The sequence below is a fragment of the Pezoporus flaviventris genome, unplaced genomic scaffold (assembly GCF_033815535.1).
Source record: "Pezoporus flaviventris isolate CSIRO_AGI_PZ_B2104156 unplaced genomic scaffold, CSIRO_AGI_Pfla_v1 ptg000030l, whole genome shotgun sequence".
In the NCBI taxonomy this organism is placed as follows: domain Eukaryota; kingdom Metazoa; phylum Chordata; class Aves; order Psittaciformes; family Psittacidae; genus Pezoporus; species Pezoporus flaviventris.
In genome coordinates, this window is record NW_026892578.1 from 10,952,506 (window position 1) to 10,976,302 (window position 23,797).

Below are 23,797 nucleotides of genomic sequence, written 5' to 3' on the forward strand. Positions count from 1 at the left end.
TGAGCAGCTCCTGGTTGCTTATGCAGAATCTGCCAGGCTGCAATCTGCCACAGCGAGGAGGCAGCCCCAAAGGAAACGGTAACGTGTGGAGCATGTGTCCCCTGGGAAATGGGATTTGGTCACTGCTCTTCCTCCAATGCCTGCTCCAGCTGTTTTTTCATTTCATTCTGCTGCAGTGGCATTTAACCATTTCTCACTCTCACTTGCCCACACCCTAGTGGGGAGGAATGCAAGGAGAGGAGGAATGAATCCCAGTTGTGCTCTGTAGCACAACTAATGTTGTGCTGGGACTTTCTGGGGCTGCTGGGGGTAATATATCAAGGATTAAGAGGGAAAGTGTATTGCGTTTATGTGGCAAGGTTCTGGTGGTGGTTGGGCTGCAGGGGTCACTTCTGTGTGAAATGACCAGTGCTGACCTCGTGTTAGACACAGCCAGTTCTAAGGCAGACCCACTGCTACTCATCACTGATGCTGGTAATGCCAATGTGATAACGTATTTAAGACAGGGTAAAAGAGGCTGTACAGCAGCTGAGAGAAAGAGGAGTGAGAAAATACGAGAGAAACAGCTCTGCAAACACCAAGGTCCATGAAGAAGGAGGGGAAGAGGAACTCCAGCCACCAAAGCAGAGATTCTCCTGCAGACTGTGGTGCAGACCATGTTGAGGCAGGCTGTCCTGTTGTAGCCTACAGAGATCCACAGTGGAGCAGATATCCACACTGCAGCCTGTAGAGGACCCACATTCGAGTAGGTGGATATGCCGTGAAGGAAGCTGCAGCCTGCAGGAGCTGAAGTCCATGCAGGAGCAAGTCTTCTGGCAGGAATCATGGCCCATGGGGACCCACAATGAAGAAGTCCATTGCTAAAGGACTGTACCCCATGGAAAGGACCCATGCTGGAGCAGCTCTTGGAGAACTGTGGCCTGTTAGAAGTCCCCATGTTGGAGAAGTTCATGATGAGCTGCATTGTGTGGAAGGAAGCCCATGCCAGGGCAGGAGAAGAGAGTGAGGATGAAGTAGTGTTAGAGATGATCTGCGATGAACTGACTGCAACCCCCATTCCCCATCCCTGTGTGCTACCTGGGGGGAGGAGGCAGAAGAACTGGAAGTGGAGTCTGAGGAGATGGGATGGGGGAAAATGTTTTTGTCTTTACTTTTATTTCTCAGTATCCTACTTTTACAATTGACTGTCAATAAATTACATTAATGTTCCCCAAGCTGAGTCTGTTCTGCCTATAGCATTAATTGTGGAGTGATCTCCCTGTCCTTATCTCAGTCCACAAGCTTTTAATCTTATTTGATCATCCCATCTTACTGACAAAGTGGAGTGAGGGACTGGCTTGGTGGGCACCTGGCAGTCAGCTGAAGTTAACTGACCACAGAGAGAAATGAAGATCCAATCACTACTATTTTGAGAGGAAAATATGTTAGCAGCACCTTGAGAAAAAAATTACCTGTAAGATAATCAAGGCATTCCAACAATTTCTTCTCCCTGGTAAAATCAAGTGCGAAGGTATCGAAAGTGTCGTTGAGATTAATTTCAGGAATTAGAACCTGGGAGGATGCAGTTGCCATGGAAACCCTACAATGAAAAGAAGATGTCTTTCAGCATTCAAGACAATAACTTCTACATCAAGGTAGGACCTGACCATTATGATTGCTGTCACTTCTCAAGAAGCTTGACAAAAAACTTTTACATGTATTTTATTTCTATGGTTGAAGTTAGGAGCTTCCCCTGCAGTTTATTTTTGCAAGAAGTATCTCCAGGAAAAATCTCTTACTACTCAGCTTTTGCATAACATGTAGTGTCCTATCAGTTTTTAACAAAATACTGATAAAGCAGCAATATACCTTGAATTGTCCCCTTGTAGTCACCCACTGAAACAAAGTAGAACCATTTTCATATGTGTTTTAAGCAATCCTGAAAGATTCTGAATCTCTCCCAACCCTTATTTTCCCAAGCAGCTTTTTGCTCCAGGCATTCCTTGGCACTCCTGTCCCAAAGGCAGATCCCTGCACCTCCTCAGTTGTTCATCACAGCACATTGCTGTTAACTTCAAAAGCACGGGGGACACATAAAACAAGCAGATGTCATCACAGTTTATTTTGAAAGGCTTTTCCCTGTAAAGCATGTGTGCATACTAACATTTCCTCCAAAATTGAAGTTTCCTTCCCCATTTAATTTCAGGAGCGACATTGACTTTTTGTCTGTCCAGCTGTATGAATTTAAAGAGACGAGCTTTCACAAGAAAACAGCCACCAGGATGGATTGATTTTTCAGCTCCTTCAGCTTGGTATCTCAAAATAGATGTTACTGGAGAGCTGGATACTGGATATGCTTACAGCAAGTTTGGTCCATTTAAGCAAAGAGATTATCAGACCTCATGTTATACCACAGAACTTTGTTCCAGTTTGGAGGTAAACATACAACCATGCACACAATCCATATCCATTTTCTGTCACTCATGACACAACAGATCAAAATATTTTGATTGCTTCAATTAACATTTTCCCAAATTACAGTATTTCTCTGCAGACAGGGCTCAAATTTGGGTACCAGGCCAAAGAGCTACCAAGAGCTATGTTGTCATATCTTTCATGTGTAGTATTTCAGGAAAATACAGTTAGGAAAATAAAAAACTGAGCTGCACATCTCATTGTCTTCAGCATAGTTTTCAAAAACACTGCTGAGGAGGTTTGCTAGTCAATAATTCTTGTTATACAGTTTTCAGCACTGCTCTCTGGCAGCTGTGGTTGTAGAACTTCGTTTGAAGTAGATCCTAGTACAGATAAAATATCTTGGTTGGGTATTTTTAGAGAGAATAATTAAAGTACTTTTTTGCCCCATGTATTTAGAGGGAAAAATACCTTGAACTCTTTCACGTCTTCGTTTGTTTTTTTTTTTCTCCCCCATCCCCCAGTAGTTTTTCTGCAATTACACTATGGCATTTTTACATCTAGTAGGAAAAAAAACACATCCATTTCTTGCAGGCAAAAGTTTGTCTTGGGGCAAACTCAGGGCGATGTACACCTCTGCAAAATTAGGAAAAGCCTTACTGACAAGCCAGCATTAAGGTATCTAAGATTAAGGGCTTCTTTGTATATGTCCATAAAGCACATATGGAGTGTGTGAAGAAGACCATATCACCAGGCCCTTTTGGACTGGTTTTTGGGGCTACACAAAAGGTGCACTGTGAGTACATGTGTTAAAGCCAGTTTTTGGTGAGCTCAAGAGCTTGCAGTTTCAGGCACCATGTCACCATGTTAGGTTTAGAGGACTGAATTTCCTCTTGTAATTCTGCCTGCTCTATCTGACACTGTACTTGGTTGGAAATCGTTTTTATAGGATAAATGTGTTTCACCCACTGTAAATAATGCACAACCTAAATCACTGTAGTGTATGTAACGTCTTTGCTTACACAGTTACCTGTTGGGCTTACAACAGAGAATATTACGCTGCAGTTACTTTGAAATATGTGAATGAAGAAATGCAATGAGCATAATTTCAGGAGACTGTTTTAGCTGCTGGAGCTCAGGCCCTGGAGAGACTGTTATATAAGCACTCTAGAAGCAAACAAAATATTGCTCACTACATGACAACTCAGAGAATTACATGTGGGGAATAATTTATTAATCAGACTTCGTCTCTTTTTCCTCTTGCAATTTGTCTACAAGCACTTGGTTTCAACCCCCCCCCCCCCCCCCCCAGTTTTATCCACTGCTTGATATGATTCTTTGAATTTCAAGGTTTTCACAGCCATCTCATTACAGACAGCAATCTGTGAAAGTCAAGAATTAGATTTGATTGGGCACATATGTCAGCTGGTCTCATGTCTGTACTCTGAGTATCTCTCCTGTGACTGTATTTATGATGCAATTGTTCATGTTTACAAGTTCAAAATGGAGCTTCTTTTTATATTCTCCAATAGTGAGTTACAAAGCTTCGTGTTTCTGCATATTTCTGTTCCCCTGAATATTGAAAAAGGACAGACTCCCACCTTCATCTTTTTACTTATCATACTCACATGGTAGTTTTACTGTCAGCTTCAGTTGGGATGTCACAACGTACCTTGGTGACAGAATATAAACCAAGATCTAAATCTGACAGATCACATGTGATCCATGGCCTTGCCTTGTCTTCCCTTCCTTTGCTATGCTTTTCTCAACAGATTTTCAATTTTCTGAATCTGTAATGAGCAACACAGTGTTGCTGGCTTATTTATAAATTTTATTAAATAGCTTTGTTGAAACCCTATATTCAGAGAATCTGCATACAGCACTCCAGAGTAAGTGACAGAAGACAAATAATAAAAGCAGGGAATTTCATGCTTCAAATTCATTGAAAACTGGCTGGACAATGCGAAGATATAATGTGAACCCAGAGATTAAAAAAACAGCTGAATGAATGAGCACAATTTTCATAGCTTTTTCTTCATTGTCCAGATACATTCTCTTTTTTTTTTTTTTTTTCCTGACTTGTGGCTGAACAGGCTGAGAATTCCAACAGACCATTTTTTCTTCAGAAAATGCTGCTGAAATTCAGTGTAATGTTTCAGCCTTTACAACACTGCACTGAAAAAACAGACCAAATTTTCTGAAGCACAGAAAGACTTACTCCTGGAAAGACTTGCTCCCTTGTTTTCACTCCTTGATATATCTGGCATGCTGGAGAGGAGCTAGGATCCTAGAAGCACCCACAGACTCAACACAGCAGCTGCCCTAAGCTTCCAGACACTCAGGCTGTTGAATCTCCAACTGTTTGAGTGGGCTACCTCAGAGAGGCATGTTTCAGGTTCCTAACGTTACACATTTCATTACCTCGCCACTCATTATTTTGTGAAGAATATGAATCCATTAAGATAATTGAGAATTTCTTCTAAGGAATGTACTTGCTGACTGATTTCAGCTTCCAGAAACCTCTTTTTTTTTGTTGTGTGTTTAGCAGCAGACATCTGCTTGGCAGCCTCCTTCCTTTGTACATGCTAGTACTGTTCAGACTCATTTCGCAACCTTCTTTGACTGATCCTCTTTTCAAAGAAATGTTCTGATTTAACAGTACAGTAAGGTCCTTCCCACTCTGGTGCAGCACAAAGTAGTGTTTTGAGGGAATGTGTCAATTAATCTTCTGCCTTTGACCACATCTGTGGTAGGACAAGACAATACAGCAACTATGACAACCTGTCTGCTTTAAACTGAGGTTTTTCTATTTATTGAAAGGACACCTTCTTTACCTTTCAGTGATATTTTTAGCAGTTTGCAGGAAGCGAGCATGATCATTCTCCTTCAGTGACTGTTCAGCCTGAGAGATGAGGGATGTCGAGCGCTCAATGCACTGTTTGCAGTTCGCAATCTGCTGAGCCAGTTTTCTCAACCTCACCACCTTTAGTGGAAACATAAGAAAACAGTCACATCTCTAAAGTCACAAATCATAATTGCATTTGCACTGCCGAGGCAAAGCTGGAATGCAAAGGGGAATTAAGATGAATGGCTTCGCTGACAGGAGCTTCTTTCACACTAGCTTGATGGTGAGCCCCATGTAGCCACGTAACATTTTTAATAAAGGGACAGGCGCACCCTTTCTGCCTCAAATTTTCCACATGGAAAACAGGGGAGAGCCAAAACAAGCACAGCTGGCCTACTTTTCTACAGAAGAAACGTCATTTCCTTTTACTTTCTGCTTACATGATAACCAAGGGCTATTCAGATAACCATTTCCCTGAAGTGATGAGATCTGTATTAGAGGCATCTTATAGATTAACTACTTCTTTTTCTTTTTCTTTTTTCCTGTTACTGAGGTTTCATAAAAAATAATCTGAAAATAAATTTGACAGAAAAAGATTCTTCAATTCTACCAGCAATACATGTCTGTCCTTCTCATTATGTGCTTTTAATCAAACAGGGTGTTTCTTGTTGGATATTTTTAACTGGACAAAAGCACGGTAGTGCTGGAGAGCTAGCTGATTATTATTACTGCAAACACATGTGCTGAAGACAAACACAGTAGATGTGACTGCAGTCATTAGCTGAAAGGTTAGGGAGGGGCACAGCCAATCCTCTATTTAAAGACAATGCTGGCTAGCAAAACTTCTAGTTCCTGAAAGGTCTGGGAGTTTCTCCCATTGTTAATCACATTGGGATCATAGTTTGAACAGGAGTAAGAAATAGGAAGGAAATGAAATAATTCTGGTGTTTAGAAAGACATTAAGACGCAGTTACATGCAAAATGAGAAAACTAACAACCGAGTGGATTGGCAGAAATATCTAAATTTATAATCCAGATAACATTTCCAATCTCAGCAGTTACAGCTCTAGCTATGAAGTTGCTGAGTTGAATTTCAGATGTAATTGCATCCTAGGCAGAGATAAGGGTATCTTAGTGCACCTACCCAACAGCAGAAACCAGTAGGAAGATAAACCTTTTGGAATATTTTCAAAAAGAAAACACTGGCTGATTACTGTCTTGTCACACTGGTATTTCCTCTATATATGGAACAATAAAGGGAGAAAAATGCTGGGAAAGCATAAAGATTTTGATAATCCTAATATTCTGATAAGCTTCTAGGATGAACTAATGCCATAATGTTTTCTCTAACTGCATTTGCAGAGATTACTATTTGGCCTACACAAGTCTAATAAGGGAAAAGTTCATTGCAGTATTAAGTAGCTCACCTCTTTACTTACTTATTGATTAACAAAGCAATAAACTGAAATAAATGCTATCTTGCGAGCGTTTACCAATTAGAAGGCATGCCATAATTTGTGGGGTCTATATATAAACAATGTTTTTTGTTTGTTTGATTCTTGTTTCTATCTTCTTCAAGAAGTCTAGTGATGATAAACTTTAAAAGGAAGAGTCTCATCTCACCAACTCCCCACCCACTCTCCCAATAACAGGAATGATGTCTGCACCAAAATTATCTATCTATTTGATATTATTTGTTTGTTTGTTTTCCCTGTTACATGCTCTGTGAAAATTTATAGGTTTTGGGTGATAGGTGAGATTAAGGATGGAGCTGCGTCACACTGTCAGACTCCTGTCTGAATCTGCAGCTTTGGAGGCATAGATAGGACTTTATACCTGATCATTTCCAGCTCTGTATCCATAACTGTAGTCCTAAAGACAAATTTGTCATGCCCTACCTTCCAGAAAGACTCTTAGTCACGGGCCCCTTTAAAAAGATACATTGGGCATAATTTCCTGTGGCTTTTCACATGGGTCTTTTGAATACCTGTAACTTTCAACATAGGTAACATTTGGAGCAAAGCATTCCAGAACTTTACTGGACCTTCACTGATGCCACCTTTGGTTGAACACGGTAGAAGAAAGAATAGGGATAGATTCTGATAACAGCTATATTCAAATAAATTTGGAGTCAATTGTATTAAAATTTTCCATACTCTAATGGACATTAGAACACATCTTTGCAAGCAATAGATTTTTTAAAAGCAACTCATGCATATAGAACAAATCCAAATTAGTAGAAAGTTTTCTGCTTCATTGGAAGCACAGCTGGTCTCACTGCACAGAGAAAGAGAACTGAAACAATAATGCAGAAGGCTATCTTTTCCATTTTGAAGGGAATTATGTTTTGTTAACAGCATAAGTAAATTCAGGTTCTGTCACACAGCATACAGTACCTGTGGTTTCAAATGTGCTTAAGTCAGCCCTTGCCTACAGGCTTTTCATTTCAAGTTAATTGGAATATCTTGACAGCCGCATGAACCATTTAACCTGCTCTTGACTTTATTCCTTTCCTGAGCTTTTCCCACACAAGAAGAGTTTATATTTGACTTAGTTAGTTTAGCAGTTAAAGAGTAAACGCAATGAAGCTAGAAAATAAGGACATTAATTCAACTCTAATGTGTTTCTGAGTTAACAGGTAGCTAACAACATGTGTTGAAACTTGAATATTAGAGATATTTCCTGTTCAATACATTTGTCGCTAATAATTGTAACTCAGTAATTAGAAATGCATCCTTCATTGCACCCCTGCATATTTTTGAATAACTTTTTTTTTGTAAATAAGTTAGACTTCCTATTCTTAAGAATGACAACGATTGAAAAAAAAATTATAATATTTTAACAAATAAAGTATCTACACTAGAATATTCATGTAGATAATTGCCAGCCATGATACCAACTGTTGTGACACACTGTGAAAATGAAAACTTTGGAGGAAACACTTTCAGCCATGTAACAGAGTGAAGAAATCATTAATTAGTCATCATTCTATTATCTTTTACTGATGGTGACATAATTTCTGTATTTACCCTTAAAAATCATAATCACATTTAGTAAGATAAATGCCAAACAAAGTGTTGAGGTCTAGGATACCAATCCTGATATATTTCATTCCTCTTTCCATGAAAGCAGCAGTACCCAGGACCACATAAGGACTTTTACAAATTTGTGTTAGTAGTGCCTGAGGTCAAAAATCCGTAAATATGAGGAAGCAGTATTGACCTACTTATGGTCTAAAGAATAAAAGCTTTTACCTTTCCTTCCTTGATTTTGGTTCCAATTATTTGTCGCCTTTGCTGGATTATTTCAATGAGCTGGTCACATTCTTCCATCAACTTGGTTTCTTGGCGGGATGCATTTACCTGCAAAGCAAGCCATTATGATTAGGAAAATCTTTAACATATTCCTTTTCCCAGTTTAAAACCTGTCATTTCTAAATGTTAGGTTTGACTTTTTTTTTTTTTTTTCCTCCTTTATGTGTGTAATCTCTATGTTATTCTTCTTTTCCCTGTCCTGGATTTTGTGAAACACTGAAATAAGTCTAAATGTCTTGTTTGTAGGAGATAAGACTTGCAAATAGATACTTCTCAGGTATTTCTAACTCAAGTGAGAAAATCTGGTCCTATGAGTACTGAGTGATGTCAGTTACAGTGGGCATCAGTGAGAAGTGAAGGCTCTTCAGGAGCTGCTTAACATAGCAGTTGTTTCAAGCCGTATATAGGACTGCAGTGAATATTAATACACGTAAGAGCAAAAGTACTGCATCAGACAGTCCATCTAGTGAAGTATGCTGTTTCTCACTGTAAGTGCTAGCATCTGCTAGTAAAGCATCTTAGGAAGAAGTCCCAACATATGTGATGACTCCTGTGATTATTTTCTCATCCTCTATCCTTTTGGAGCTCAGTTTTCCTGAACCAGACACAATTTCTACATCATTACTAATCCTCAGAAGAGTCATATTCTGTGGATTTTTTTAGTCTCTTCTTCAATCCCTGAAAACTCGAAGTATGCCCCCCATCCTACAGCAATGTGCACCAGAGCTTAACTAGCAGTGAAGTGAACAACTGCCTCCCCTAGAGGGATTTGAACCTGTCTCCTTCCAGCTGCATGTAATAATCCCAAGTATTTTTACTGGAAAGGACAGTGAACTACTGACACCTATGCACAATCTGTGTGCTGCTTGTGCTTTTATAGATCACTATAAAAGAAGACCTCTTACATTGAAAACCCTTAAGTGATTCAGTTTTTCCTTGTATGAAAGTTGTACCATCCTTGTTTTAAATCATCCTTGTTTTTATTCTCTGAAACTTTGCCAGATCTATCATGTCCTTTTTGATATGGGGAACAGAACTATACTAAGTATTCAAGGTGCAAACTATGGAGTTATATAGTAGCACAACAGGTTCTCTACTTCATCTTGGTTACTTTTGTAATGGTTCCTAATGTTTGATTTGCTGAATTTACACTTGAAAATACTGTTTATTTTCATTGTCCATACAGTGGTTCCTGACAGATTCAAATTACCAAAGAGCCAAATGACATTACCACGTTGTGTGTATTGACTCATTATTACCACTTTGCCTCAGATAGATAGAAAATAATAGCTGTACTACTCATGTAGTTTCTTACAGTATAAATATATGAGCCAGTGAAACTTTTTAATGCAAAAAAACTCACAAAGTACATTAGCTTTCTATGGAAAATATGGACCTTTGTGGAAAACTTAAAATGGAAAAGTTTTGGTTCTCAGCTGAAAATGTTTTGTTTCTGGGGAAGATTGATTTTTTTCCCAGTGAAAAGCCAACATTCTATATGACAAGAAAAATGTACTTCCCCACCAGCAATACTATGTATATCTTACATGTATGTACAATGAGTCAGCAAAAAAGGCAAAAAGTTCTGATCATAGAATAAAGAGAAATTTAAAGAGGTGATTTCAGAGCTGTTTCCATTTGCACTTTGCGAGAAGGTGGACAGCCTTCATTCCTGCATCCATGACCAATTGCTCCTAGGGCAATGTCACCTTTTATTTTTACCTAGTAAGAGCTAGTGGTGAACTACAGCACGGAATAGTTCCAGGTGGCAAGTAACCATATAGTAACTATATTTCTCCCCTTGGTTATTTTTCAGTCCAATGGGGGTCCCTTGATCAGCCTCAGCCTCTGTTTTTCCTTTTCTTCCAACGTGTTTAAACATGCATTTACCTGTAAGCACATCATGGAGCTCACTAAGATTAAGCGAATGTGTATTTATCAGAATTTGGACCACAGCCAATTTTACAAATACCCATATTATGTGAAATCCCCTGGGCAAAGAGGGAACTTGTACACAAAAGCCTGTTTTCATTAAGGTTTTGGATTATCCTTCTCAAATCTTCATAAAATTAAAGTTGATTGCATATTTTGCAGGCTTAACTATTAAGTAAGATATCAGGATTATAAAGAGAAAATAAATTTGATTTTGGAAGGGATCAGATGGCTCTGAAAGTGCTGGGGAGATCTGCAGATAGTAAGCAAAGATGTAGCAAGTACTTCCACAATGCAGTTTTAGGTGCCTATTTATCTCCTTGCATTAACTCTTTGCTCTACCTGACTTCCCACCATGGTCCATAAGGAGAGACAGACCATGAATCATCTCACCCAAAGCCTCTGGCAGTGCCTGTGTCTCCCCACTGACCACTCAAGGATCTTAGAAGTCAGTCATCACTGTCCCTCCTATTCCTCCTCTCCTAGTCATCCCAGCACTCTGGGATCTCATCTCGTCATCACACCCTCCTGTCATGAACCATATTCTGGCATGAAACTCTGCAGAGCTGTTTTCAACATGCCGTCCAGCGCACCAGTTTCCCCAGCCCTGACTCCAGTTTCACTTGCAGACTAAATTCCACCAAGAATCAGGGAATCCCAAATGGGCTCAGTCAGGGGCAGCGATTATACCCACTGTACATGGGTGTAACTCCGTCTGTGTCAATATTGAGGTCTGCTCCCACCAGAGCCAATTTTGGCACTTAATTACAGTAACACTTCAGAGGTTTTTTGAGTAGCTTCCACTCAAAGTGTTACTTCTGTCACCATTTACATCACCAATTCATTTTGTTGAGCACATCTAATTAATCTTTGGGGCAACTGTCATGAAACATACAGAAAGGTTAAATCAACATTATTTCATTTAATGTTCTGATTGGCTTGAATAATAGCATATTAATTAAATAGTAAAACCTTCTAAGAAAAAAACACATGGAAAAAACCGTTGGATTTCTTATGCACTGACTGCAGACTTCTCTTTTCTTTGAAATCTAAAACGTTTACTCTTTTATAAACTTAGTTTGAAGACATTTCCAATGTTATTACTCGCACAAGCTTATTAAAAGTGAAAAGAATATTCCAAAATTATTTGATAGGTCTGAGCTTTATATGAAAACCCCCACTTTTAATCTGGGGGCTTTTCTCAAGTTGAAACACTCCTTAATCAAATTTTCAGCCTACAAGGCCTCTGATTCAGTAATAACTTTATAACTGAGTGCATGCCTAGCTTTAAGTGCACCCTATTAGCTGTGGCCCTAAAAGGACTATTTGTGAGATTACCATTGGATATTGTTTACTTGTATGTTTCTGAGGAGTCAGATGTCAGACCAAAAAGCCACAGGCACGGAGCAGGGCTTGGCTGTACAGGTGCTACAGAAATACCAGAATAAAGCTCTGCCTTCTGCTTGAGTCCTTTGATGAACAGCAACCTTGACAATAACTTCCAGCTGGGGCTGGCCAAGGAATGCAAGTTCTGTCTGGTGAAAATATTTGAGGTTTTACATTCTACATTTTTCCACATTAAAAGCAAACCCGCTTTCCAAGGAGTTCATTAAAAGTCTGGAGGCTGCGCTGCTCATTTTGGTTGTGGGAAGCTCTGAACCATACAGAGCAGACTTCATCTGGGCTTCCTCCATCCCAGATGAATGCTGACTCTTTAATCTGAGATATCTATTGCTTGAGAGTTTATGCTAGACTTCAGGACATCTTTCTGTAACAAAATTTAATGATATGAATACACTTAGTTTTGGAATCAACCAATTCCTTAAAATCCATGTACAGAACTACTTCAAACCTGAAGCTTTGTGTTTTGTAGTATCACTTTTATAAACTTCTCTTCAGTCAGTTTTAAAGCTGACTAGGAGGCCTTGTTATGATTTAGCAAAAATTATGACTTCTCTACTACAAACAAGAAAGCAAGGACTGATTCTAGTCCTGCTGCTTTTGTGGTGAATTTATTCCTGTTTCTGTAATATCTGAAGACCTCAAACAGTTTACTGAAAAAAACAAAGAAGTAAAACTGTTCAGGGCTCTCTCCAGGTTTTCTAGACAGATGGATAGGTGCTGCTGGCCCTTGCCTCAGGGAGTGGGTGTAGAAGAAAAAGAAAAATGGGGGTTCCTCAGATGTCTGACAGGGAGCTGGATACAAGCCCTCCTGACCTGAAGGGGAGGGACAGGCCAGTTGTTCTGAGCTTCACGAGCTGAGAACTGCTTTGGAAAGTGTTCTGCTCTCTACAGAGACTTCCTTGGCTTTCATCTTCAGAGACCTGAGTTAAATTGCAGCTTAGGTCATAAGAAAATGAATGTGGTGGTTTCGAAGTCCCCAGCAGATGTTTGGGAAAGCACAGAACTACAATATGGCTGGATGTTCAAGGTTACAGTGGAGCTTGTGTGAGAGGGCTAGATTCATTCCCATGAACACTTTCTCAAATAATATACTGGAATCAAAGGATCTTTTAGTGAATTTTCCTTGCAGGAGCAAAACTCTGCCTCTGAGATTCTTTATAGGTGAGGCAATTTTCTCTGCCAGTGGAAATGAACATGTGTCAAAAAGGCAAATAATCTCTAAAAGTCAAGCAAAATAAGATACCCAAAATTAGGGTGGGAAGCTTTTTAAAGACTCCACTCTCTGGCATAATTTCATAAAAACTAGAGTGATTTTTATTCATTAGTCCTCTGCTGGTTACGCAAAATGGAAGAAAGTAGGTTGTGAACTTTGGAAAGTGAGGTATGAATTTGAGTCTCAGCTTTACTATTTAAAAATGGTCTCAGTCCCTCAAAAATAATTTCTTCACAGCTGTGGCTATACAGGTTAAGGATGAGATATCAGCTTTATTTTATGGGTTAAATTTCATGGTTATAGAATTACTATATACTCACAAATAAATAAAACTATCAGAAAAGCAAATTGCAATGATTTCACTTAATTATCATAACCTCATTGCCACATGGTTCACTCTAGCTTTTGAGCCTGAATTCCTTCTTATACCAAAACCAAAACCAGAAAAAAATCCAAAACCAAACAAAAAACCAACCTAAAGTGATGACATATAATGGCCGGTATCTATAGGAAAACTTTCTTCATTGTCCTGTTTTCTTGGATGAGAGTCTAGATGAATTAAAGGATTATACTCAACTAGAGAATATAGAAAGGCCTATTATTTTTTCAGTTACTCCATGTTGTAAAGTGAATAACTTTTCTTCATAGAGTCCAATACACTGAAGTAATGTTTTAACATCATCCATGTTTCATTAATTTATTTAATGAAATACGAAGGATGATTAATATGCATTTCTGAATACATGTTGTCGTGGGTTCAGCAGTAACAGTCATTTTTCTCCTTCTTGGTAGCTGGTGTGGTGTAGTGCTGTGTTTTGACTTTCGGCTCAGGAAGAGAGCTGATAACAATGATGTTTTGGTTTGGCCAAGGACTTTGTGAGGCTCATGCTCTGCTAGGGAGGAGGGAAAGCCGTGAGGAAGCAGAGATGGGGCACCTGACCCAGGCTAGCCAAAGAGGTATTCCATACCACAGCACATCATGCCCGGGGTGGGGGGTAACTGGGAGTTACCCGGAAGGACACGGGCTTCTGGGTCGGACTCGTTTCTTGGCCGGTGGTATCCTATTCTCTTCCCTTGTTATTTTCTCTTATCGTTGTTGTTGGTGGTAGCGGTGGTGATTTGTGTTGTACATTGGTTGCTGGACTGTTCTTGTCTCAACCCGTAGGAGTTGCACCCTTTCGATCCTCCTCCCCGTTCCTCTGGGAGTGGGGAAGGGGAGAGCCCCGGGGGAGGGTGGTGGGGGGTGGTGTCCTTTGATTGCTCTCAGCCCAGCACCACTCACTGGGAGTGAGTGAACAAGCTGTCTGGCTAGGGTTTAAACCATGACACATATCTTCCCTTTCTTTTTATGGATGACTGGGCTGAATGAGAGCCATGGATTCAAACTTCTTTCACTTCATATCCCTGTTTGATATTATGGGTTATTAAATTTTGTCTTCTGTAGAGCAAAAGCAACTCTTGGAATAAAGCTTTTTCAGACTTTACCTAGTCTAAGTGTAAAACTGATCTTATCTGTTATGACAAACAATGCCTTTGGAAATACTTGATATTAATCAGATTGCCATCTGAATGGATCACCTACAACTCTTTTATTCTGAATCCCTGCAAAAGAAAAAAGAATAGTCATCTCCCATTTCAAATGTGCCAGAGGCTTTGTTTTTATTTGCATTCCACATCTATCTCTAACTAGGAGAACTGTGTTTAGAGGCAGTCTTGGAGCAGGTTAAACAAAGGTCACTGCTAAAATACAGCAACTTACTCTAGCTACTTAGGAATTTTTGTGAATAAAGAATTGATTAGGCTAGGATATCTAACCTACTTTGGGTCAGGCTGATAAGACTATCTTCCCCAATCTTGACTAAAAGTAAACTTTTTTAGAAGTTTTAAATACTCATGTTACTTACTAAAATATTAAAGTTTTTTGTCCCACTCTGCTTTGAAGCACACTGTTGAGAAGCTAATCAGCAAGATACCTAGCAGTTCTCTAGCAACATTTACAATTTAACCACAAAACCAAACCAAAACAAAACAAAAGTTTCATGGAAAACAAACAAATTGTTTTATAGGAATTCCACTAACAACATAAAAAAAAATCTAAAACTCAGGTGATCTGGAAAGTTCTTACAAAGAGCTACTCCAGGGATGTTTATTCTGACAGCTGTAAAGCCCACTGACTAGGCTTGCTTCAATGAACCAAGTATTGCTTTTATAAAACACAAATGCAGCATCCTGTTGGAACCATAGCTGACACTTCTCAGGATAGGAAAGCACACCAGAGGAAAAACATTTATTGCAAGACAAACCATTGTTTCACAACTGGGTTAAACTGCCCTGGGATCATGCTGCCAAAAAGAAAAATGGTATTCCCTGTTTTCCACAGGAGCTGGTGTGGCCACCTGGAGAAATGGCTGAGCTCACCTGTCTGACACAATAGGGAGGGCAGTAACAGACGTGGGGAAGACTTTGAGCAACAATGAGGCTTAAATCAGATTAAGCTGTTTGTGAAACTAAGCCCTAGGAGGAATGTTGTTTTTTCAAAATGCAGTAAAAAGGTCATATTAATTATTTATTTTCAGTCATTATGTTTGTCCTTTATGCTAATCCTTTCTTTGAAACTAAATAATAAAAATATATTTTGAACAATATTTACTTATTTATTGTTTTTATTTTGCTTTCCTGCTGATACTAAGCCTTTGTCTTGCACTGAGCAAAATACTCCCCTTAGCGTGCTTCATTTAGGGTAGAAAACCAAAACCAACTAAATAATCATTGAAGTTCAAAGGACTGCCCATCCTTTGATGAAAATTAAGCCAGTGCCTTTGTAACCAACAGTTTAGTGCTTAAAATTCTCATTCAGGATCTGGAGTCTTTAGCCTAGTGTTTAACATACTTACTAAAAGACCAATGCTTTTGGTCTCCTTGCTGCTGTAATTGCAGTTTAGCTGTTTCTGTTGGGCAGAAAAAGGAGGAACTCAGGAGTATTTTGTTCCAATAAAGGTAAATGTCACAAAGACAGAGGGCTCCAAAAAGTAACAACATTTTGACTGACAGGTTATATTCTCTAATGGCAGGAACAAAATATTACCTGCTCCTTTAGAAACAGTGAACTAAACCCCATTTTCTTGTCTAAGGACAAGGTTTTGCAGGCATATTCGTCTAACACAAATGTGAACAAATACATGTGTATGAATGTGAGACAGAGGGAGAGATGGAGTGAAAGAGATGTCCAGTTGAGTTGGAGCCCAGTAACGAGTGGTGTCCCTCAGGGATCGGTGTTGGGATTGGTCCTGTTCGACATCTTCGTCGCTGACATGGACAGTGGGATTGAGTGCACCCTCAGCAAGTTTGCCGATGACACCAAGCTGTGTGGTTCAGTTGATACACTGGAGGGAAGGAATGCCATCCAGAGGTACCTTGACACACTTGTGAGGTGGGCCGATGCCAACCTCATGAAGTTTAACCATGCCAAGTGCAAGGTCCTACACCTGGGTTGGAGCAATCCTAGGCACAGCTACAGGTTGGGCAAAGAAGAGATTCAGAGCAGCCCTGCAGAAAAGGACTTAGGGGTGTTGGTCAATGAGAAAATGAACATGAGCCGGCTTCAGTGTGTGCTCACAGCCCAGAAAGCCAACCATATCCTGGGCTGCATCAAAAGGAGCGTGACCAGCAGGTCAAAGGAGGTGATTCTGCCCCTCTACTCTGCTCTCATGAGACCTCACTTGGAGTATTGTGTGCAGTTCTGGTGTCCTCAACATAAAAAGGACATGGAACTGTTGGAACAAGTCCAGAGAAGGGCCACGAGGATGATCAGGGGACTGGAGCACCTCCCGTATGAAGACAGGCTGAGAAAGTTGGGGCTGTTCAGCCTGGAGAAGAGAAGGCTGCATGGAGACCTCATAGCAGCCTTCCAGTATCTGAAGGGGGCCTATAAGGATACTGGGGAGGGACTCTTCATTAGGGACTGTAGTGACAGAACAAGGGGTAATGGGTTAAAACTTAAACAGGGGAAGTTTAGACTGGATATAAGGAGGATGTTCTTTCCTGTGAGGGTGGTGAGGCACTGGAATGGGTTGCCCAGGGAGGTTGTCAATGCTCCATCTCTGGCGGTGTTCAGGGCCAGGTTGGACAGAGCCTTGGGTGACATGGTTTAGTGTGAGGTGTCTCTGCCCATGGCAGGGGGGTTGGAGCTAGAAGATCTGAAGGTCCTTTCCAACCCTAACTATTCTCTGATTCTATGAAAGGGAACCAGTCACCTTAGGAGGCAATGGCAATTGCTGCTATTAATTTATATATAATCCGTGTGACATATTATCATAATTATGACACCAATTTCCAGAAGTTACAAAACAGTTGTAGACGCAACAACATATTCCAGTATATGCCATAAAATGTTTGCATAGCCGCTGCAGATCTATATACATATAGGACCACCTATACATTTAATTAGTTATTTGTGAAAGCAGTCAAATAATCCTTTAGGCAAATAATATTTGACTACAAGGCTAGAGAGCTTACTGGGCATGCAACTTAGGACATCCTTGAATCAATTTTCTGTATTGCCACATGCCATGCAGCATGTTTTGTCAGTTTTTATTTCTGAAGTTTCTCTTTTTTCTAATGCTATATAAAATTACGACTGACTAAAGCTTACTTGAGATTTTCATTGAATGAAATCAAGTTTTATGAGAATGGAATTAAATATAGAGCTAAAATAATTAGAAACCAAAAGTGGATCATGCCATATATTTCATCTAAATAATGTTAATAGAGAAAGTGTCTCTTGTACCCTCTCTCATTAGAAACTGTCTTAGGAAAAAAATGCTGTAAATCTGTCCCTAGGGTTTTATGCACATCATGAAGTTTGCTAATTACTCTCTTATTGAGAGCAAGAACTCCCAATTTCCTTTAAGTCATATTTTCCTGTTTCACCAATCAAAAAATGTCAGTTACTTCCAGCACTTAAATATAGCAAATAAATTTAACTGCTGAACAAGCTTCTCCACAAAAATGGAAGATCCCGGGGCAGACGAAAAAACAACTTTCTGTGGAGCTGCTTTCCAAGTTATCTGTCCCGCATATTTCACAGTGATGATAAACACTTACTTAACCAATTGCCCCTTTCCTACTATCTAAAAAACTCCAGCACCCCAGCAAAGTAAATTCCTCATTCCAGACTATCAGTGGTCACCTTTGTATGACTATGAAGGCCATTTGCTGTGATTCAGACACCAGGATTTACACACAGATTTTCCTAATTAGGACTTGGACTTTGACAGAAATGGTCCTAAGACACAAGAAAAGGAGTGAGTACCATGAAACTTAGTGAAAGAAGAGTAGCTGCTGGTTTTTATTGTCACAGACAAAGCCTCTTTATTGTTTGAGTGTCCTCAGGGTATCATGCTGACAGACTAGTTTTGATTTTGCTGTTCCTCAAGTAAGAGAAACGCTATATTTATCTTATATAAAAACTGATGAAGACATTTTGTTACAAAATTTCAATAAGCTATCTGGTAGCTCAAGTCTTACCAGAAACTTGAATTTTCATTGTTTATAATTCTCCCATTTCTGATGAGCCACACGCACACAAAAGGCAACACCAGGATTTCCCAGGTGCTGCCATCTTCTGTTTACCACTTTTGCACTGCTGTTGTTAGACTGATTTAAACTGTCTCATATACGTGTGTTCAGTATCTGTGCTAGTGAAATAAAGAGTCTTCCAATATACTACTGTTTGGTTTTGGGTTGGGTTTTTCTGGGGAGGTGATTATACAAGATGTCTATAAAAAAAAAAAGCCTTCAACACACACAAAACCAATTTTTGACTAGGAACTTTATGCTGAGATTTAGCCTACAGCAAATCTTTAGAAGTGATCCAGAAAGTTTAGATTTCCATTACAAACAAAGCAAAGGATGCTGCAGTCGGAGAATTTTACAGTTAGAGGAAAATGCTTTCCCTTCTTTATACAACAAAAAATGATTTTGCAGCAGTGTCCAGAATTTGTTTCCTGTGACATTTGGTGAATTGAAAACAAACAGAAAGACTGAGATACAGATGTTACAAAGCTGTCTACAACAAACCCTATTTCCTTTCCCCTCCCCCCTAGATAATTGCTCTAATTTTTCTTCCAGCTGAGTTCAGATTATGTTGCTGGCTAACAGATGAGAGAAGCTTCATGGTATTGACTAAATAACAGACATTTAATCATGTATTTCCTATAACAGATGAGGAAAAATGTCCAGAAACAAAACTCAAATTGCTCAGAAAAAAAAAACAAAAGAGTAACTGGCAAAGGAGGATCATGCTCAAATTTGTGCCTTATGCCAATAAATGTAATGATCTAAAGGATGTTTGCAGAAGCCTCACACATTCATAGAAGCAACGCGTCTTGGGAACTATGACAAAGGAGCAGATCTGCTGTGACATAGCACTTTGTCAGCCAGAGAAACTTGTGACACTAAAACCAGTGGGAGAACCTAAGCACTTAACAGCATTAAATACTTCCCTGCTTCATCTGAGAACTGGCTAACTCCAGAGCTGCATACAGATGAGAAATGCTCAGGCCATCAGAGCAGGATGCAGCTCCCACTGCTTTGCATGTGGCAGGTATGCAGGGGAAGGTGGCAGTGCTGCAAGGTGCCTCCAGCACATGGTGAGAGGAATGGAGACCTAGCAGTGGCTTGGTATAGCCACAGGGATGATGTCACCCAGGAATTGACCTATATTGGCATATCCTAGGCCTGTCAATCACAATTTTACAATAGTGGTTTTGCAAGATTTGTCCAAGGCTCACTGAGAAATTTTCAGCTATTCCATGAGCAATTTGCATGGCACATTTGTTGTAAGTGAATTACTACGGCTGTGCTTGACCCAGTGGGACTGGATCCAGCAAGACCTTCTTCTCCCTCAGCTGTGGTAGAGGGCTCATACCTAGGCTGTTAATATATGCCAAAGCATAAATACAGAATCTTAGTATAATTAGGGTTGGAAGGGACCTTAAAATCATCTAATTCCAATCCCCCTGCCATGGGCAGGGACGCCTCACTCTAGACCATGTTGCCCAAGGCTCTGTCCAAACTGGCCTTGAACACCACCAGGGATGGAGCATTTACCTGTTCAGTGCTCATCACCCTCACAGTAAAGAACTTCTTCCTTATATCCAACCTAAACTTCCCCTGTTTAAGTTTAAACCTATTACCCCCTTGTCCAACACTACAATCCCTGATAAAGGGATTCAGTATCCAGCATCCTTGTAGGCCCTCTTCAGATACTGGAAGGCTCCTATGAGGTCTCCACGCAGCCTTCTCTTCAGGCTGAACAGCCCCAACTTTCTCAGCCTGTCTTCATATGCGAGGTGCTCCAGGCCCCTGATCATCTTTGTGGCCTCCTCTGGACTTGTTCCAACAGTTCCATGTCCTTTTTATGTTGAGGACACCAGAACTGCACACAATGCTTCAAGTGAGGTCTCACGAGAGCAGAGTGGCAGATCACCTCCTTTGACCTGCTGGTCACACTCCTTTTGATGCAGCCAAGGATAAGGTTGGCTTTCTGGGCTGCAAGTGCATACTGAAGCCAGCTCATGTTCATTTTCTCATGGACCAACACCCTCAAGTCCTTCTCTGCAGGGCTGCTCTGAATCTCTTCTCTGCTCAACTTGTAGCTGTGCCTGGATTGCCCCAAGCCAGGTGTAGGACACTGCACTTTGATTTGCTCATGAGGTTGGCACTGGCCCACCTCACAAGCATGTCAAGGTCCCTCTGGATGGCATTCCTTCCCTCCAGCGTATCAACCGAACATTTACATTACTTCCCTTTCCCTCAAACATCTTCCCCTTATAATAATAGCTCCAGAACTACATAGCTGCTTTATTGGCACACATGAGCGTTTCTATGGACACACATGGAGCCACACGCTGATTCAGCCACATGCTAAAGGGCTCTCTTGATGGGTAAATATCCACAGAATTTAAAGACAAAATTCTCCAAGACAGTACTTAATGCTTTCCATAAAGTTTTCTAAAGATACTATGAGACGCATGAATGCTGTGAACTACAAGTTAAAATATTTCAGATTAGTAGCCATTTCTATTCCATTTTCTTAGTTTGTGGACAGAATTATACTTTATCCTATGAATCAGTTTAGCATTCCATGGAGCCAAGCCTGCTGTCCCTGGGGAGGCAGCCCCAGCCACCTTCCCTAAACAGAGCAAGGAGCAGAGCTGACTCACAGGGCCAACCCAGGGAGCTACCCTGTGCCACGGGGTGCTCTGAAGAAAGCAGCCTGGCCAAAAGAATGACGTTGCAGATTTGCCATTCTCTCCAAGGAAGGAAAACAAAACTTTGCTGATAAATAACCTTTGGGGTTTCTGCAAAACCAAGAAATGACAGACTGGATTATCGAGGAAGGGAGAATAGAAAGATGAAAAAATGAGTGTAAAACAAAAAACATGCTAGGGCTGTGTCTGAAGAATGGGTAAAACCAGCATGCCAGGGTGTTCCTAACAAAACAGAAGGATTTGAGACAGAAAGGTGTGTTATAGTCTCAAGGATTCACTTTTCAGGTGTGGTTCCCTTTGAGAAGACGGGATTTTTTAAATTAAGTGTTACCATAAACTATTAGCTCGGACTATACTTTTGTATTAGGCATGAAATCAGACATTCAGATAGTAAAATTAGTACTATAAAATGCTTAATAATATCTTTGCTATACTTAAAGCAGTAGACAAGTTTAGCTAGATTCATTCACAAAGGCTTTTCTGCTGATATGCCCACATCCACCCACAGGGATGCAAAACTAGAAATGGACTTCTCAAGTCTCCTAAGATCAGGTTCCCCATCAGGATAGATCCTGTCATAAATTGATAAACTCCACCTAAAAATAGGCAAGATTTATGCCTCTGTTGCTGTGATGAAAGGCAGCCCCAGATCCCCCCTCCTCAGTGGCTGGAAGGCATCCAGCTCCTAGATAACGAATGCCCCCAACCAGTCCTTGCCGGCTTGTGAGAGAAAAGTGAAAATAACTCTCAGAAGGGAATAAGCATTAGTTTTAAAACACAGAGAGATTGGGATTTGGCCTTTGTTATGGATGAAGTTACAGTTGCCTGATAGGGAGGATGTATGGGTAGATAATTAATCTTCAGTGAAGCTGGTTGTGGGAAGCCCATTAACAGCTCACTTAGCTGATGAGAAACAGTGGCTCTGTGACAACATTTGAGTTGGGCTGGTGAGACACAGAGCCTGTTTGTTGTTTATTTTCAGAAACACCAGCTTCTGCTCCATATGAAGATGGCATTCTTTTTTCATTTTTTATGTAATATTGAAAATTTTGGTTTATGACATGACAAAGGCTTTAGAAATGTTAGTGTTTATTTCTACAATTAAATGATAATTAGCATAATTTTTTTTTTACATTTATATACCTCTTAATAAAATCTTTGTAACTCTTAACACAAGGAATAATAATTTATTTTCCTTCCTTGTTTTTCAAAGTTCAAATTATGCATGAAACCCAAAGCTTCCACTATTATTATTTTTTTAACTGGTTTTAAGCCTCCTCAAATCTAAATCAATATTAAAATAACATGATTAAAATTATTTAAGTTAGTTAAGGAAAATTATGTAACAGCAGTTTTTAAAGTGTAACAGCAGTTTTTAACGTTTTTAAAGCTTTTAAAGCAGTTTTAAAAGTTTTTAAACGTTTTTACATGTTTACAAATTCCATACAATCTATTTTAAATCATTATCTGTAGTATATTGTATCAAAAAATGAAAAAGAAGACATTAACTATAAAATGAACTACCTGTTTGGTTTCAACTTTTGAGCAAGTTCATATGGCAACACTAATACATTCATTAGAAATTCAACTTTTCTTATTATTTTGTGATTTAAAATTTGTAACATTAATGTTATAACTAATATACTGTTTGCTTCATTTGCGTTCCTGGTTTGGGATGAATTTCTGCCATGAAGAAGCACAGAGAAAGAGAGCATACTGACTTTTAAAAATCTATAGCTTCTCATCATATCATATCTGACATTTTCACAGAGCTCTGAGAAACAGAAATAGCTTTAAAGTTTACCTCCACATCCCCACTTGCCTGATTTCCAGTTGGCCTATGTCCAGGGTTTTGACTGAAGCTCATTTCTTAATATTTAGCTAATTTAAATGCTAATTAGACTAATTTGATTAATAAAATGTGGTAGGAATCCATTAACAATTTTGCTGCTATTGCTTTATGTCTACAGAGAAATTTTCTAAAACAGGACTCCAGGGACAGTAGCGCATCTGTTACCAGTTGATCAAGTTGGATTTTTTGTAATACTAAACCTTAGACTTGGTAATATATTACAGAATTGCAGAGGAGATGGAGGAGTGATGTTAAATTTTCCTGATCTAGCCCATTTTGAACATAGGCCACCAATGAAGAAGAGGCCTTATGCTATCCTGAGCCCATCTGCTTCGTGGGTTTTGCTTCAAGTTTTATATACAGAGGAAGAAAACATGACTTGTCTCTGTCTCTTACTACCTGCTATAGTTGTTCCAGCTGATTCTACAGTTGTTCTGCCTGGTGCTACTGCTGCCTATAGAATGAATTCAAAAAATTCACCTCATGTCTGATACTGTGGATAGACTTTCATAGTCTCTTGGGAAGAACAGATGATCTCTTTGGAAGAACAGTCGTAGTTGTTTGGTTTGG

The 23,797-nt window shown here is 39.7% G+C and overlaps 1 protein-coding gene across 3 annotated transcripts in view; it reads right to left on the reverse strand.

Annotated features, from left to right (window-relative positions):
• The window catches only part of MID1 (midline 1), a 249,557-nt gene that overhangs the window by 22,104 nt on the left and 203,656 nt on the right, over positions 1 to 23,797 (reverse strand). For all 3 annotated transcript variants that reach the window (XM_061459901.1, XM_061459903.1, XM_061459902.1), the window contains exons 4-6: positions 8,494 to 8,601; positions 5,229 to 5,377; positions 1,452 to 1,579 (exon numbers count right to left, since the gene is read on the reverse strand). In XM_061459901.1, coding sequence (XP_061315885.1) covers positions 1,452 to 1,579; positions 5,229 to 5,377; positions 8,494 to 8,601 — 385 coding nt within the window. The remainder of the gene's footprint in view (positions 1 to 1,451; positions 1,580 to 5,228; positions 5,378 to 8,493; positions 8,602 to 23,797) is intronic.